The 17531-nt window shown below is 39.5% G+C and overlaps 1 protein-coding gene across 5 annotated transcripts in view; it reads left to right on the top strand.

The window, feature by feature from the left end:
* The window catches only part of SLC10A7 (solute carrier family 10 member 7), a 302825-nt gene that overhangs the window by 139857 nt on the left and 145437 nt on the right, over nt 1–17531 (top strand). The window contains exon 5 of one of the 5 annotated variants that reach the window (XM_018061586.1): nt 8824–9250. The exons of 3 other annotated variants lie outside the window; for them this stretch is intronic. Coding sequence is in view for 1 of the 2 variants with exons in the window: in XM_018061585.1 (XP_017917074.1) it covers nt 8824–8838 (15 nt within the window). In the remaining variant the exon portion in view is untranslated. Of the gene's footprint in view, nt 1–8823; nt 9251–17531 lie in introns of those variants that run through there. One more of the 5 variants, XM_018061585.1, reaches the window with a different exon arrangement.

Genomic DNA, 17531 nt, shown 5'->3' with positions numbered 1-17531 from the left:
ATAATTCCTTCAAAAGCATGTCAATATGCAGTATATTTAAGGCGGTGTCAGCACCAACTCCTTCTTTATTTAGAGTAATGTAATCTAAAAGTATCAACCTTTTCTACTTTCATGAGCTTTCGACTTTCATACCATAATGCATGAAATATTGCATTTTCTTTAAAGCTTTGGGTAGAATATCCATCACTGGAGAGAAATTTTATACTTCATTCACCCCCTCCATTGAAACAGGCTTTTCTACCACTGTCTCTGTGTCTTTCAAGATTCTCAGCCCTTTGAATTACTTTGGATTCATTAGTTATCTCTTTATTTAAAACAATATAATGGTCCCCCTTTTGCCTCCAAAGAACTGGATTAAACAGGGTAAATAAACTGGGGTATAAAATATCAAACGATACCAGAGTCTACTTACCTTATCAGTTCTCTTCAGATAGACATGATTAACCTGTTGGCTAGTAGATCTGGACTAGAGAGAAAAAAGAATAATTAATATTGAAAGGATGTAGAGAGGGGGAAAAAAGCCTGTAAATTGACCTATGATAAGAAGAATCCATGATGTGAGGCAAAGAGTATGATCTGTGTCTGGAATTCAGGGCCAACTTGACTTACTTTTATGAGGATCTCTTATATATTTTTGTGAATATTAAGTTCTATAAAGTCCAAATTGAGCAAAGAAAAACAAATGGCATATATGGTTATCTACACGTACAGTGTGGGGGCAACCTTTGGGGACAGAAAATACGTTGAAATATTGACTAACCAAAGGAGAAATGCTCCTTTAGCAGGGTAGTCCTCTAACTAGCTTCCTAGCTATCCATATACACATTGTTTTGATTTTTCACTTTTAGTCACAACATTTTAGTAGGTTGTTACATCATATCTGATGCTAGTGTATGTTGGAGCAAATACGCACTAGCACCTGAATCCACTGTGCACACAGCAGCCACGTTCATTTACTTGTGAAGTGAATTGTCCTATCATTTTTGTGCGTTCATTATGCTAGTACTTGGGGAAAGCCGGGCCGATTTTAATCATGTGAAAAACCTACCCCAGATGAGCTGCTGCTGTAAAGGAGAATACATGTACACATGAATATATGAAGATCGAGAGAGTAGAAACTGTACAGCTTAACAAGGAAGCATGTAACTGAGGGGCATGTGACGTGGTAACAAGGAGTGAGAGCTCAGAGATTTTGTGGGTGGGATAGAAATAGTCAGGGAAGTCTTCCTGAGAGAAGGCTATTTGCCTTAGACAATTCTGATAGCTGAACAAAGTTCTTGTATGTCTAAAAAAGACATGTGTTTTTTAAAAATATAGATTGTTCACTTTACACTCATAGGAATGAGAATATAAAGGAATGTGATCCCACAGAAACACAGATGCAAAAAAGGATGTAGAAGGGACATGTCTTTGCGTCTTTCCCAGGTCCTCCATATTTTCAGTTGCTCATGTGGTTTATATTTATTTACTCTGTGAGCCAATGCAGGCTCTCTAAGTAGGCGTATTGTTAAAGGCATAGTGACAGTTTTTTGTCTTGGTGTCCTCATATAAATGCTGGCCTAGTATAATTAGCCTTTATAATGTGTGATTAAAGGTATGGTGTTTGTACTCCTTGAATTTTTTTTTTATGTCAAACTGTCTCACGGCTTTGGCCATGTCGATAATCATTAACACTTTGTTACAGAAAGATAGAAAGGAAGACTATGGAAGAAGACCTATTTATTTTGCTTTTCAGCTGCAGTGCTAGGAGATGAAAGACTTAATGAGGAAAAATATTGAAACTAACATTTAAGTCAGGTTTTTGTTCATGTCATAACCATGGATTATGAGAATTTGGAATCTGCGACTGACCTTGACACAGACCCATAGTCATTGATTCTGGCCTTTCATATTAAGTTCAAGAAAATTTGCAGTTATTCTGAATAGATTTTCAGGCATAGCATGAGTAATACTGACTGTTTAGTCTCCTGCGTTGGCAGGCAGATTCTTTACCACTGAGCCACCTGGGAAGTGCATGTTTAGATGCTAGGATTAGTTATGTTCATTGAGGTAGATCTTCTGTGAGTCTTTGAGACAATTTTACTGTAATCATAACACAGTTTTTTAATGTGATTTATTTATTTACCTGTTTTTATTGACATGTAGTTGCTATACAATATTATGTAAGTTATAGGTATGCAGTATAGTGATTTACAATTTGTAAAGGTTATACTCCATTTATAGTTATTGTAAAATATCAGCTGTATTTCCCCCGGGTTGTGCAGTAGTTCCAAAGAGCCAAAAGAAAGTCATTGTGCCGGAACTCAGAAAGTGAAGTGAAGAATGGCTTGTGATGAGGCTGAGGTAGGCTGGGGTGGCTGGATCACACAGGGTCTCATGGGCCTTGTTTAAGAGGATTTAGGGCTTTATTCTAAGGGCAATAGGAAGAATTTCCACAGGGGAATGACATAATTAGATTTGAGTTTGAGAAAGATTGTTCTGGCTCAAGTATTGAGAATGCTTTGAAATCTTTCATCAAGGATTGAGAGTTTGGCTCATCTCTAAAGAGACCTTTTGGGGGAATACTGAATATTTACACTAGTATTCCTTTCTTGGGTATTGATCCCTGGGATAAAAGTCAGTGATGGCATTGTCAATTTCCAGGTTTTCAGTAAACCTGAGGTTCATGGTTATATGACTGTGTACATGTATGACTATATACATATGAGTGTGTTATGTGTGTGTATATGTATCTTGTTCAGTCACTAAGTTGTGTCCGACTCTTTGCAACCCATGGACTGTGTAGCACATTAGAGTCGTCTGTCCTCCTGGAGCTTTCTAAAATTCATGTCCATTGCGTTGATGATGCTGTCTAACCATCTCAATTCTCTGCCACCCCCTTCTGCTTTTGCCTCAATCTTTCCCAGCTTCAGGGTCTTTTGCAGTGAGTCAGCTCTTTGCATCAGGTGGCCAAAGTATTGGAGCCTCAGTTTCAGCATCAGTCCTGCCAGTGAATATTCAAGGTTGATTTCCTTTAGGATGGACTGGTTGGCTCTCCTTGCAGTCCAAGGGACTCTCAGGAATCTTCTTCGGTGCCACTCTGTGTCTGTGTGTGTGTGTGTACATACATACATGCATGCAGACACACACGTCTGTGTATGCACACATCCATTCTGTCTCCCAAAATAAAGAGATCCCAGTGTATTTTTTCTCTATCTTCTGCCTCTAACCATTCAATTTTAATCTTTTTTCAGTTGTGACATGCATGTGTAAGGGATGAGGAAGAGAAAATATAATTACCAATCCCTTTAATCTATAACATATAATGACGTGTTATGAGGATTCTCCATAAGAGACTGCGAATGTGTTATGTTGTGCATAACAATTTTATAATGTAGATGCCAAGTTTTCAGAAATTGTAGACATACAGAAGAATGCTGTGTCTTCCTCATCATGATGAGCACTGCAGTTGTGCACACATATAGGACTCGATCATTCTGAGCATTCCCTGAGCTCCATTTGCAGACAAGTCGTTTCTCCACCATGACAAAATTCCCACAAGATTTTGAATAATTAATTTCCTGGAATGTGCAGGATTCAGCAGTTATGTTCAGCATTATTGATGGCAGCAAACTTTATCTCTTTTATTTCTGAGACACATAATGAAATAGGGAGTCCCTCAAAAAACCACTGTGGTTAGTTGAGACTAATTTTGTAAGGGCCAGTGGGCTTTTGCCTTAATGTGTGTAAGTACGATTTTTTTTCTCTCTCTTTCACAGCAGAATGCACCGTAGACACAGGCAGAGTGAATTGGCACTAATTTATGAACCTTTCCAACCTTCTCTGTGCAGTACACCCTGTGAGTGCAAGACGCTCTAATTACACTCACTTCGCATAATGAGAGCTTTTAATGACAGTTACTGATTAGAGTTAGGGATGTTTGGGAACCTTAAGAGAAGATGTATTGACTTTCAGAAGGAAAGGCTTCATCTGCCTTTTGTGTAGCTCAGCCCCAACCACTGACCAGTTACTCAATGAAATTCAACTCCATGGCCGCAAAGATATAAGTGGGCTCTAAACCGAGGGACACTTTTCTTTCTTAACTGAAATTAGGTCAAAGAGTTCAAGATTCTGTTTGCTTTTAGCAGTGTTTGTACTTTGCGCTTTTTTTCCTTGGTGATGGTCACACTGGCTGTTTCCTTTTTGGTAACAAGAATAACCCATAGTCCAGACTGCTCTTTTTAGAGACATTGATTTGCACAGTCACAAATGGATACCTGACATTGTTTTCCTCTTTACACATTTGCAGTGTTCAAATTGGAGGGACTAGTATTTAAAAGCTCTAGTATCCTTTATATTAATATGGATATGAGAATTACAATAAAGACAAAAATCGAGATAATTACTAATTGTACTAAGGACATGAGTTTCTATGGTCTACTTGCCCTTTTTTGAGCAAGGCCGAAATTTTCTTTACAAGGCAGGATGACGTATTTTGTATATGTCATCTTTCGCAAACAATTAGAAATTTTAATTACATAACACATCAACATTTAGCTAGTAGTATGATACTGCCTTTCTAGCTTCAGTTTCTGTCTCTCTCCTTAATGAAGATATATTACGCTTTGTCTATTTCTTTTCTCCTTTCAAGTTGTTCTGAGCATTAGTTTCTCCCACAACCCTTCTTGCTTTTATGTTCTATATTGTATACCATTTCCATTGTTTCCAGTTGTTTGCATTTTGAATTTTCTATCTTTATGTCTGCTAAATCTGAAGCTAGAATTAAAAGCAAAACGTATTTGCAATGCACACAAGTTTAAACCCAGTAAATTTAAATAACTTGCAAGTAATATAACTGATAAAGTTGAAAGGGAAAATGGCTCATGTTTTCTTGGCGCTTTCTACCCAGCACATTCCCAGCTCTAGGATTCTGATTTAAATGACTATCTTTTACATATACTAAATCCTTACCCTACAACTCCCCAAAGCTAACATGCTTTAAGCCCTTAAAAAGTGCTGCTGCTGCTGCTGCTGCTAAATCACTTCAGTTGTGTCTGACTCTGTGCAACCCCATAGACGGCAGCCCACCAGGCTCCCCCATCCCTGGGATTCTCCAGGCAAGAACACTGGAGTGGATTGCCATTTCCTTCTCTAATGCATGAAAGTGAAAAGTGAAAGGGAAGTCGCTCAGTCGTGTCCGACTCTTAGCGATCCCATGGACTGCAGCCTACCAGGCTCCTCTGTCCACGGGACTCTCCAGGCAAGAGTGCTGGAGTGGGGTGCCATCACCTTCTCTGTAATAAGTGCTAGCTTTAACAATATTGTCAGTTTTTGAAACCATGAAACATTACAATTGCCTTTCATCAGTTTTAATACAGTTTCTTATGAATGAGTATGTTTATAACCAAAGATCATATTTTTCAGTCATGAATACATTTATTCCGGCTTCCCAGGTGGTGCTACTGGTAAAGAACCCTCATGTTAATACAGGAAACATAAGAGATGTGGGTTCAATCCCTGGGTCAGGAAGATCCTCTGGAGGAGGGCATGGAAACCCACTCCATTATTCTTGTCTGGAGAATCCCATGCACAGAGGAGTATGGTGGGCTATGGTCCATAGAATCGCGAAGAGTTGGATGCAACTGAAGGTGTTTAGCACACACATGCATCCATTTATTCATTCACTGGACACGCACTTTCATTGATTGGTTGCTCTGGACAAGGTACAAAGTACAAGTCATCCTTCAAACAGAGAATCTAAGATATCTATAACAAACTGTATAAAAGATTAAAACTAACATTTATCAAGTGTTTATTAAGCTAAGCAACAGTGCTACGTGCTTCTACACCCGCAGTCAGAAATGCTATCAGTTGCCCCAGGAAGGAATTTTTTGCTGAGGACCCCAAGTGTTAGAGACCAAGCAAGTGATGTGCCCAGGCTCTCAGAGCCAGGAGGCCATCACAGCAGGCTTCCTAATTCCAAATCTGGAGTTGGTATCTATACATCAGCCATTGGCTTCCCCCTCTCCTGCCCCCCACTTTGTTAGAAGCTGATCCTCTGACCTTGGCCATAAAGACTGTGAGGCAGGAAAAGGACACTGACGTTCTCTCTGAAGGTGTTGGTCTGCTATTTGTCTTGGCTACTTACTGCTCTTAAAAGAGTTAATAGAGCTTATTAAGCCTATAAATATATTCAAAGCTAAAACATAGCCATAGTTTCAAAGACTTTAATTCAGGGAAATAAAATTTGCCACAGATTGTTCTATGCACTAATTTCTTTTCTTTATTCATTTGAAGAGCAAAGCCTATCAGTTTTTGGCATCTGAATTTAAGAGAACTGTAGCCCAGTTATTTGAGGTTCCACATCCCTAATCAACCAGAAAGATTGTACCTGGCCACTGACTCTCAGTCCTGTGAAAACATAGCACCATATCCCCTGTTTGATGACAGAGGGGCCTGACACTGGACTCTTGGCCTGAGCATTGTCCAAGGTCAGGAGATCAGCTTCTAAGAGAGTTTAATAGAGAAATCACTGATGCCCAGGTGAGGCATTTTGGTGGAACTGCCAAGTATAAAAGCAGAGCTAAAATTGCCTAGCTCATCACCAGACCCCAAAGAAAAAGCCCCTTAATGTGACATGTTTCAAGCATGCACCTCTTTATGCGTTGCTGCTGTTCATGATAAATCAGGAAGTTAAAGCCAAACCAATTATAGAGTCCCAAAGATTAATGTGTCACTTCCTATGTATAACAGAAAGTTTCAGCTTTTCTTTAATTATCTGTATGGGTTTTTTTTTTTTCTTTTCTGTGGCTAAATAGCATTAATCATTGAATTTCTAAAATTCCAAGCAGGCACAAAGAAACACCTAATTTATTTATTTTAGTTTTTTCCCCTAGTTTTATTTAAAAATAATTGACAGATATCACTGTATACATTTAAGGCATGCAGGTTGATGGTCTGATTTGCCTAAGTTATGAGATGACGTAGATCCAGCTAATATCCATCCTCTCGTATAGATGCAATAAAGAGAAAAGAAAGAAAACAGTTTTCTCCTTGAAGAAATACCCCAGTTTTAAGCAAGTTATTTTGCAAACATTTTTTGAACATATATAATAGGTAAGATGACAGGGTCGAACAAAGGTCAGTAAGACAAAAAAATCATTGAGCCCACATGTCATCTATGCATCCTTGGACATATTACTCTATACACTTCTCTTTCCACTTGTAATATGGTAATAATGTCTACTTCACAAAGCTGTTGTAAGTACTAAATTATATAGTGTATGTAAAGTGCCTCCTCTTGAAAAAGAAAGTTATTATTTTATCATCAGTATTCTCCCCACTAAAGTTAAGTGACTTGTAGAAAATCAGCATGAGTTGCTGACAGGATCAGGATCCCCCTCTGATTCTCTCATACACAAACATCTGTCCAGTGGCTTTGCTGGTTGGTCTTGCAGGTATTTGTTGAGTGCCTCCTATCAGCAAGGAGCTGTGCTAAGCTCTGTGAAAACACAAGTTGGCTCTTGGACACACTTTTTGGCCTCAAGTGCTCCTGAGCTATTCAAGGATGCGAGGCATATACAACGCATACGTAAACAGTTGTGGTGCCAAGAAGAAAGCAGAAAGTGATACGAAAGAGACACAGACCAGGAAATTTGGGAAGGGAAAGCTGCATGGACTCAGGACATTTGGGTTGGGCCTTCAAGGAGCGATAGATCTGGACATTCCAAGGAAAGAAAACAGGAAATGCGTGATACAGCAGGTGGTGAAAGTTCACCGTGCTTGCGTGAAGTTCTTTGAGGGAGCAGGATAGTGGATGGTGTTAACAGGCACAGACTAGATGCTATAGTGTTTATGAGAAGTGTCACGGTGTCTCAGAGTCCCCAAGTAACCGAGAAGGAACTTAGGGGACGGTGGTTAGAGAGAGAGAGCTGACAAAGTGTTAATAATCGGTCATTGGTGAATAGAAGTGAAGGGTGTATGGGTGTTCATTATACTATTCTCGGGAACCTTTCTGGAGATTTGAATTTTTTTAAAAGTTGAGGGGGAGAAAGAATACATAGGAAACTCCTATAATCAGTAAACAAAGAACAAACTACCTGGTTAAACAAATGGGGACAACATGACAGGAAATGCCACAGGAGATTATAGAAATGGCCAGTAAATATGGAAAAATATGTTCAGTCTCTCAGAAGAGAAATTTAATTCAAAGTAAAAAGAGGTTACTCTTCACCCACCTGCTCACGCCATTTTTAGAGTGTAGTCACATTGTATGAATCTGAAAAAAAAGAGATGTGAATACCGACCTTCTGTGATCACCTTAGGAGTCTAAGAGAAGAGTATATTAGGTATCTGGCACTAAAAGAACTCAGGAAAACATCTCTCTCTCTCTCTTTTTTTTTTTTTTGGAATGTTTTGTCTTTATCTGCCTTGTTCATACAATACATATAATACACTTAAGTCAATTGACTGGTCAAACAAATGTATTTCATGTACACGAGAGAATTTATTAAATGCTTTATACATTGTAACATTTAAAAGTTCAGCAAAACTCTAAACATTTATAGTTTTTAAGACTTATAATCTTTTAGTTTTGAAACTATAAAAAAAATCATTTGAAGAATCAGTAAGTAAACACTCTGAAAAAGGAGGAAAACAGTAGCAAGATTCAATTACAGATATTCACAGATTTTGTTCTTTTGCCTTCAAGAGCCAGCAGATAATAATTTCTCATAAATAAGATTATGCCTTTAAATGTCTTTGGTCCTATTCATTTCTTCACATCATCCATGTATACATACGCACACATATCACTTAAACCTTCTTCTAATCTGTTTTAACTAGAAGATAACCGAATGAACAGACTGCTTGAAATAAAGACACATGAGAAGTACCACAACTAAGTTAACACAATAAGAAGAAATCCAGGAAACTGAACGAACAGCATCTCCTCCTGCCGCTACCATTATCCAGAGAAAGATCATGAACGCTTGAACCAGAGGATCAGCAGGAGTGTGGGAGAGAATCCACAGGCCATGCAACTGATTGCATTTGAGGGAACAAGGAGGACAGAGTGCAAGAGAAGATCCAGGTGTTGTTTTTTTGTAGAAGAAAAATTGCTTCGGAAAGGAGAAAATGCTAGCTGAATTGAGTTGTTTGCCACACAGATTGTTAAATACCGTCAAGGGAGTCTTTTCAGGAAGGGTGGTTGATCCCTAGAAATTATTAAAGATACACCCATAGTTTAAAGACTTCTTAAATAAATGCTCTGTTTGTAAGAATTATATTCTTAAATATATATTACTGGCACACACAAAATAAAGCCATTATTGAAAGTATCCTTCCCTGGCCTCTTCTTATGGAAAGACATTGATTTTTTTTTTTTTTGAAGCCAAGAAAAAAAGGTAGATATTTGTTTCATCCCACAATTATTTCCCATTGTAGAATTAAATGGAATTAAAAGTAATGGAAGAAATCACAAATAATGATTGAAACATTAAAGACATAGGTAGCATACTTTCAGTTGAAATTGACAGCATATACAATTACTTACTTGACTGAGACAGTAAGAAGTTGTATTGTTTCATGAAACTGGAGTCTGGAATTGCCAAGCATTGACATAATCCAGTGAGCTCAGCTCCTTTTCTTTGTGATTAGTATATCCTCATCCACCTATGTTGGCTTCATCCTTCAACGAATTCCTCTGGTGTTGGGAAGATGAATATAGTAGGTCAAGGTTTCATATCTGCAAACCCTCTTATCTTTAACCCCCAGAAAGCAAAGGCTATGTGCTACCATTATATTAGAAAACATAACCGAGGAGAAGCAGGAGCGAGGGAAAATGAGAGTGAAGCAGCAACGGAAGAAGCATCAATACTCAAGCCGACTTTTGCTTGGTATCAAGCATCACTGATTGCTTGACTTTTTCGTACACTTGACCCACCAAGAGGTTACAGACACATTTATATCTGAGGATTGGCCTTCCAGACAGAAGGAAAGAGCATTTATCTGCCGCTTCTCTCAAGGGTCAAAGGATTACCCAACACAGGGGAAATTCCCCTAAGCGTCCAGGCTGTACACATGTGTTACCGAGCAAGCCCCACGCCATCTCACGCTTCCACATCCACAGGAAGACCGAGTTCTGTGTGGATCTGTGTATTCCTTTCAGATGGACAGGAACTCCTGCCCACTCTCAGCAGGTGCTCTGTGAGATCCTCTGCATCTGAAGAGGTGTTCCTGACGCATCCCTGGAGAGAGGAGTGCTCCCCCTCCACCTGCTCCCCAACCATATTATCTTCCTCCAGGATAGCCATTGTTAAGTTTCTCATGTTGTCTACCAGAAAAATATTTGTGACAATACCAGAATAATATCTGTGTGTAACACATGTGTGTACATGTGGACTTTCAAAAATTCACACAAATGGCAATATATAAAAATCGGAGCCTTGCTTCTTTTCCCTGTAACTTAATCCGATCTTCCTATGTTCTGTTAAACAACTGCCTTAGAGTCCATTGACAAGGTATATCATAATGGCTTTAAATAATTCTCCCTGAATGAATATGTAAAGTTGTTTTTAGTTATTTACTGTTATGATAACTGATCATGAATTAGTATGCATTTATCTTGGTTGGTTAGTTTGTGGGTTTTAGAGCATATTATTATCAACAATTCCTAGAAGTAGAATTGCTAGGCCAAAAAGTGTTTATATATATATTTTTTTTTCTCTTTATTTTTTATTTATTTATTTTTTTTACTTTAAAATACTGTATTGGTTTTGCCATACATTGACGTGAATCTGCCACACGTGTACATGAGTTCCCAACCCTAAACCCCCCTCCCACTACCCTCCCCATATCATCTCTCTAGGTCATCCCAGTGCACCAGCCCAAGCATCCTGTATCCTGTATCGAACCTAGACTGGCAATTCGTTTTTTACATGATAGTATACATGTTTCACATGTAGGTGGCAATCCGTTTCTTACGTGATAGTATACATGTTTCACTTAAAAGGTTCTATCATTTACCTTCCTTTCAACAGTGTGAGAGGGAGTTCACCACATGCTCACCAATAGTGGATGTTACCAACTTGTAAGTTTGTTAAGAGAAAGTATCTTGTTTAGATGTGTATTTATCCATTCCTGTGGTCATGTATGGATGTGAGAGTTGGACTGTGAAGAAGGCTGAGCACCGAAGACTTGATGCTTTTGAACTGTGGTGTTGGAGAAGACTCTTGAGAGTCCCTTGGACTGCAAGGAGATCCAGCCAGTCCATTCTGAAGGAGATCAGCCCTGGGATTTCTTTGGAAGGAATGATGCTAAAGCTGAAGCTCCGGTACTTTGTCCACCTCATGCGAAGAATTGACTTATTGGAAAAGACTCTGATGCTGGGAGGGATTGGGGGCAGGAGGAGAAGGGGACGACAGAGGATGAGATGGCTGGATGGCATCACGGACTCGATGGACGTGAGTCTGAGTGAACTCCGGGAGTTGGTGATGGACAGGGAGGCCTGGCGTGCTGCGGTTCATGGGGTCGCAGAGAGTCGGAGAACGACTGAGCGACTGACATGACCTGACCTGACCTGACCTGACTGTCCGTTGTTTATTATGGCATTGCTTATTTGTTGTTAATTATAAGTGATGTTGAGCCATTTTTAAAGTGTTCATTAACTTTTGCCTAACCTTTTCCTTTCTAACCCAATATTCTGATTTTATATTCCTATAAAATTCTATATGTAAAATTAACCTTAAATCACTATATACATCCATATATGCATATCTATCTGTATTTTATGTGCTTTAAAAAACCTGAGAGTTTATTATTAGTTTATTATTGATTTCAATCATTAGCTTTTTTACCATAAGTTTCTCTCAAGGAATCGTGCTAGGCATCAAAAGATACAAAAATGTTCATATCTTTTTTTTTTTTTTTTACCAATTTAGCCATTAATCATTTGTGTTGATTTGTAAGCTATTTATAGAATAATAATGTGTGGTAAACCTTTTTGTTCATTTATCTTTTAACTGTATTTTTTCATACGAATTTGTTGTGTAATATGCAATTAGATTTCACAGTCTCTTCCTTTATAGCTTCTGGGAATTTTATTTTATTACTCAGTGTGCTCAGGCTGCTTTTAACAAAATGCTGTAGGCTGGGTGGCTTAAACAACAGAAATGTGTTCCTCACAGTGGATAGGAAGTTAAAAATCAGGGTGTTGACTGATTCACGTCCTCGAGAAGAATCTGCTTCCTGCCTGTGTATGGCCTCCTTCTCACGGTGCCCACACAAGGTAGAGAGAGACATATAGTGATCTCTGCTGTCTCTGCCTTTGTGGCAAGGCACCAGCACTATTAAGACCGTATATGACCTCATTTAACCTTAATTACATCCTAACGTCCCTATCACCAAATGCTGTCCCTGTGGGAATTAGGGACGCAACATATCACCTTGGGGTGGGGGAGAGCACTGTTCAGTCATAGCAACTGCCGAATGCAGTACTGCATTCTGTGTTCCACCAAGTGGCAGTTTTGAAACATGTGAGATCTTTGGGGTCTTAAGTCACTGATATTGTTTGACTTAGTATACAACTTTTCTGAGAGCAAGAATATAATTTCATTCTAGTACCCCCAACACTCATCTCAAAGGCCTCTTCTGTCCTATTATGAGTGGGCCAACTATAAATTTGATGTTCGTCCTCAGAGATCATCTGTACAGTAGCTTCAATGTGTATCTGTGGAAAATGAGACCCAGAGAGACTGAGGTGACTTCCCCCAAGTTTCAGAGTTAATCAGCACCAGAACTTAGACTGCGATTCTGGTCTCTCTGACTTTCAGTCTAATGTTGACTCTTCAATAGTGAATAAATACATATGAGTACTTAGAGCATGCCTGGCACCTAAGAAGTACTGCCTAAGTCCAATGGCACCCCACTCCAGCACTCTTGCCTGGGAAATGCCGTGGACGGAGGAGCCTGGTGGGCTGCAGTCCATGGGGCCGCTAGGAGTCGGACACGACTGAGCAACTTCCCTTTCACTTTTCACTTTCATGCATTGGAGAAGAAAATGGCAACCCGCTCCAGTGTTCTTGCCTGGAGAACCCCAGGGACGGGGGAGCCTGGTGGGCTGCCGTCTTGGGGTCGCCCAGAGTCGGACACGACTGACGCGACTTAGCAGCAGCAGCACTAAGTATTCACTATTATTGTTATTCTGCTGTTGTCTTCAGTATGATCATCATTATTCACAGAGAACAGATGCTGAAAGCAGACTGAGACTGAATCTTAGTGAAATTAGCTGTCAGTTGTTAGTCCTAGCCTCATGTGTTTCAGCTTTAATAGAGAACAACAGTAGAAGCTATCTTATGGGGAGTTGAAAGAAAGTTTTGTTTTTTTAATATGCAGAGCACTTGAAGCAGTACCTGGATCAAAATGATAAGTATGTAAATATTATATAAAATAGTATTATTATAGAATCAAAGAGTCTCCTAGAATCAGCTTGAACCAACTTGCCAATCTTGTCTAAATTGCTTCCCTCTACCTTCTAAAGTCATGATGGTAAGCACATGCTACAATGGTCACTAATACAGTAAAAATACTTAACTTGTGTAATGAGAGAGTGGAGCACAAACTAGATAAGGAGACAAACTGAACATTGAATTGTTTTCGAGACCTGTTTGCAGAAAGAAATTAGAGCCATGCAAAGAGGAGGTGATACCAAGAAGAGGTGAGAAGATATCAAGGAAAGTCTCATTGATATTGATTAGATTTAATCCTCCTCTTTCCATCCTCTCCATATTGATAAAATTCTGTCCTGAGGTATCTTGGCTTATAATAGGGAAGAGTTTCATAAGCCCTAGCCTTCTATTTTTCTCATGTGTGAAAATGCAAATGTTATGAAAAGGAAGGTCAGGACTTAAAGTATCATTCTTATAAGAAATTTGAAATAAATGATATAATTTTTTTAAAACATCTGGAATGTGTTTACTCTCTTGGTTTTGAAAAGTTTTTCTAGAAAGGAAATGTACTGTGTATTAAAAAAGAATCATTCCATACTTAGCACTGCTGAGTTCTGTAGAGCACATCTTTTGTGGTTGCTTTTTATATAGTAGCCTGATTATTTGATTTTCAAAATGCCACATTGATTCCTAAAATATTGGGCTCCCTGCCATTCATGTTTAATTGAAGAGCAAAATTCCAGTTCCAATTTTAAAATATTGAAATCTCCCCATCTACTGTGATCCATTCCATGATTTCAGTAAATCTGCTTACTATGTGTCAGCACTCTACTCATCACTAAGGAGACAAAAATGAAGAGTCCCAGTGCTCCCCCTGCACCCCAGCTTTGGGAGTTTATAGCCTGTGGGTGTAACAGTCATGAGAAAAAGTACTGGATTGGTTGAAAACTTCTTTTAGTTTTTCATAGGATCTTATAGTGAAAAAGTTGGCTTAAAGCTCAACATTCAGAAAACGAAGATCATGGCATCCGTTCCCATCACTTCATGGGAAATAGATGGGGAAACAGTAGAAACAGTGTCAGACTTTTTTTGGGGGGGCTCCAAAATCACTGCAGATGGTGACTGCAGCCATGAAATTAAAAGACACTTACTCCTTGGAAGAAAAGTTATGACCAACCTAGATAGTATATTCAAAAGCAGAGACATTACTTTACCGACTAAGGTCCGTCTAGTCAAGGCTATGGTTTTTCCAGTGGTCATGTATGGATGTGAGAGTTGGACTGTGAAGAAGGCTGAGCGCCGAAGAATTGATGCTTTTGAACTGTGGTGTTGGAGAAGACTCTTGAGGGTCCCTTGGACTGCAAGGACATCCAACCAGTCCATTCTGAAGGAGATCAACCCTGGGATTTCTTTGGAAGGAATGATGCTAAAGCTGAAGCTCCAGTACTTGGGCCACCTCATGCGAAGAGTTGACTCACTGGAAAAGACCCTGATGCTGGGAGGGATTGGCGGCAGGAGGAGAAGGGGACGACAGAGGATAAGATGGGGGGATGGCATCACGGACTCGATGGACGTGAGTCTGAGTGAACTCCGGGAGATGGTGATGGACAGGGAGGCCTGGTGTGCTGCAATTCATGGGGTTGCAAAGAGTCGGACACGACTGAGAGACTGAACTGAACTGAACTGAACTGATCGGAAAACCCAAGCAAACTTTTTGACCATCCCAATAATTACAGCATGACATGAGTACTATAGTAGTGTAAATCCAGTGATAGCACAAAAGAAGAAATGAGTGATCAGAAATAGACCATTTCACACACAGTTCTTGAGCTCATTTAGTCCTTCTCCAGAAAATAAATGATTTCCAAAGTGTCTACATAACCAAAAATCTTTTATCCATTCATAAATGTCATTTTATCTGATTGCTGTAGTTATACAGTGTTTGTAATCCCCATATTATAACCGTAGAACCCAGACAACTTAGTTGTGTGTTTTTGTTTTTGTTTACAAAAGGTTGATTTTTTTTCTTTTTTCTTATGATTATGATTATGATATGGAGATTCTAAACATTGTATAACTACAGCAATCAGATACAGCAGTCAGATGCTTCACCTGCAGCATCAGTCCTTGCAATGAATATTCAGGACTGATTTCCTCAACAATTTCCTGGTTTGATCTCCTTGCAGTCCAAGGGAGTCTCCAGAGTCTTCTCCAATACCATAGTTCAAAAGCATCAATTCTTCAGTGCTCAGCTTTCTATGGTCCAACTCTCACATCTACACATGACTACAGGAAAAACCATAGCTTTGACTAAATAGACCTTAGTTGGTAAAGTTGTTTCTCTGCTTTTTAATATGCTGTCTAGGTTGGTCATAGCTTTTCTTTCAAAAGCAAACATCTTTTAATTTCATGGCTGCAGTCACCATCTAGAGTGATTTTGGAGCCCAAAAGAATAAAGTCTGTCACTGTTTCCATTGTTTCCCCGTGTATTTGCCAAGAAGTGATGGGACCAAATGCCAGGATCTTAGTTTTTTGAATGTTTAATTTTAAACCAATTTCTTCACTCTCGTCTTTAACTTTCATCAGTAGGCTTTTTAGTTCCTCTTTGCTTTCTGCCATAGGGGTGGTGTCGTCTGTATATCCAGAGAAGGCAATGGCAACCCACTCCGGTACTCTCGCCTGGAAAATCCCATGGATGGAGGAGCCTGGTAGGCTGCAGTCCACAGGGTCTCGAAGAGTCAGACACGGCTGAGCGACTTCATTTTCACTTTTTACTTTCATGCATTGGAGAAAGAAATGGCAACCCACTCCAGTGTTTTTGCCTGGAGAATCCCGGAGACGGGGGAGCCTGATGGGCTGCCATCTATGGGGTCGCACAGAGTTGGACACGACTGAAGCCACTTAGCAGCAGCAGCAGCAGTATCTGTATAGCTGAGGTTATTGATGTTTCTCCTGGCAATCTTGATTCCAACTTGTGCTTCATCCAGCCCAGCATTTTGCATGATGTACTCTGCATATAAGTTAAATAAGCAGGGTGACACTATACAGCCTTGACGTACTCCTTTTCCAATTTGGAAACAGTCCATTGTTCCATGTCCAGTTCTAACTGTTGCTTCTTGACCTATATACAGATTTCTCATGAGGCAGGTAAGGTGATGTGGTATTCCCATCTCTTTTAGAATTTTCCAGTTTATGGAGATATACACTGTCAAAGGCTTTGGCGTAGCTGATAAAGTAGAAATAAATGTTTCTCTAGAACTCCCTTGCTTTTTCTACGATCCAGCTGATGTTGGTCATTTGATCTCTGGTTCCTCTGCCTTTTCTAAATCCAGGGTGAACATCTGGAAGTTCTCGGTTCACAAACTGCTGAAGCCTGGCTTGCAGAATTTTGAGCCTTACTTTGCTAGCATGTGAGATAAGTGCAATTGTGCAATAGTTTGAACATTCTTTGGCATTGCCTTTCTTAGAGATTGGAATGAAAACTGACCTTTTCCAGTCCTGTGGCCACTGCTGAGTTTTCCAAATTTGCTGGCATATTGAGTGCAGCACTTTCACAGCATCATCTTTTAGAATTTGAAATAGCTCAGCTGGAATTCCATCACCTGCACTAGCTTTGTTCATAGTGATGCTTCCTAAGGCTTACTTGTTTTTGGACTCCAGGATGTCTGGATCTAGGTGAGTGATCACACCTTCATGGTTATCTGGGTCATTACGATTTTTTTTTTTTAATAGTTCTTCTGTGTGTTCTTGCCACCTCTTCTTAATAACTTCTGCTTCTGTTAGGTCCATGCTCTTTCTGTCCTTTATCGTGCTCATGTTTGCATAGTATGTTCCCTTGGTATCTCTTAATTTTCTTTAAGCGATCTCTAATCTTTTCCATTCTATTGTTTTCCTCTATTTCTTTGCATTGATCACTGCAGAAGGCTTTCTTCTCTCTCCTTGCTGTTCTTTGGAGCTCTGCATTCAATGCGTGTATCCTTCCTTTTCTCCTTTGCCTTTTGTGTCTCTTCTTTTCTCAGCTATTTGTAAGTGCTCCTCAGACAACCATTTTGCTTTTTTGCATTTCTTTTCTTTGGGGGTGATCTTGATCACTGCCTCCTATAGAAT

Source organism: Capra hircus, chromosome 17, assembly GCF_001704415.2.
Source record: "Capra hircus breed San Clemente chromosome 17, ASM170441v1, whole genome shotgun sequence".
NCBI classification, from domain to species: domain Eukaryota; kingdom Metazoa; phylum Chordata; class Mammalia; order Artiodactyla; family Bovidae; genus Capra; species Capra hircus.
Note: the sequence above shows the minus strand (reverse complement) of the source record. Positions and strands in the feature narration are given on the sequence as shown.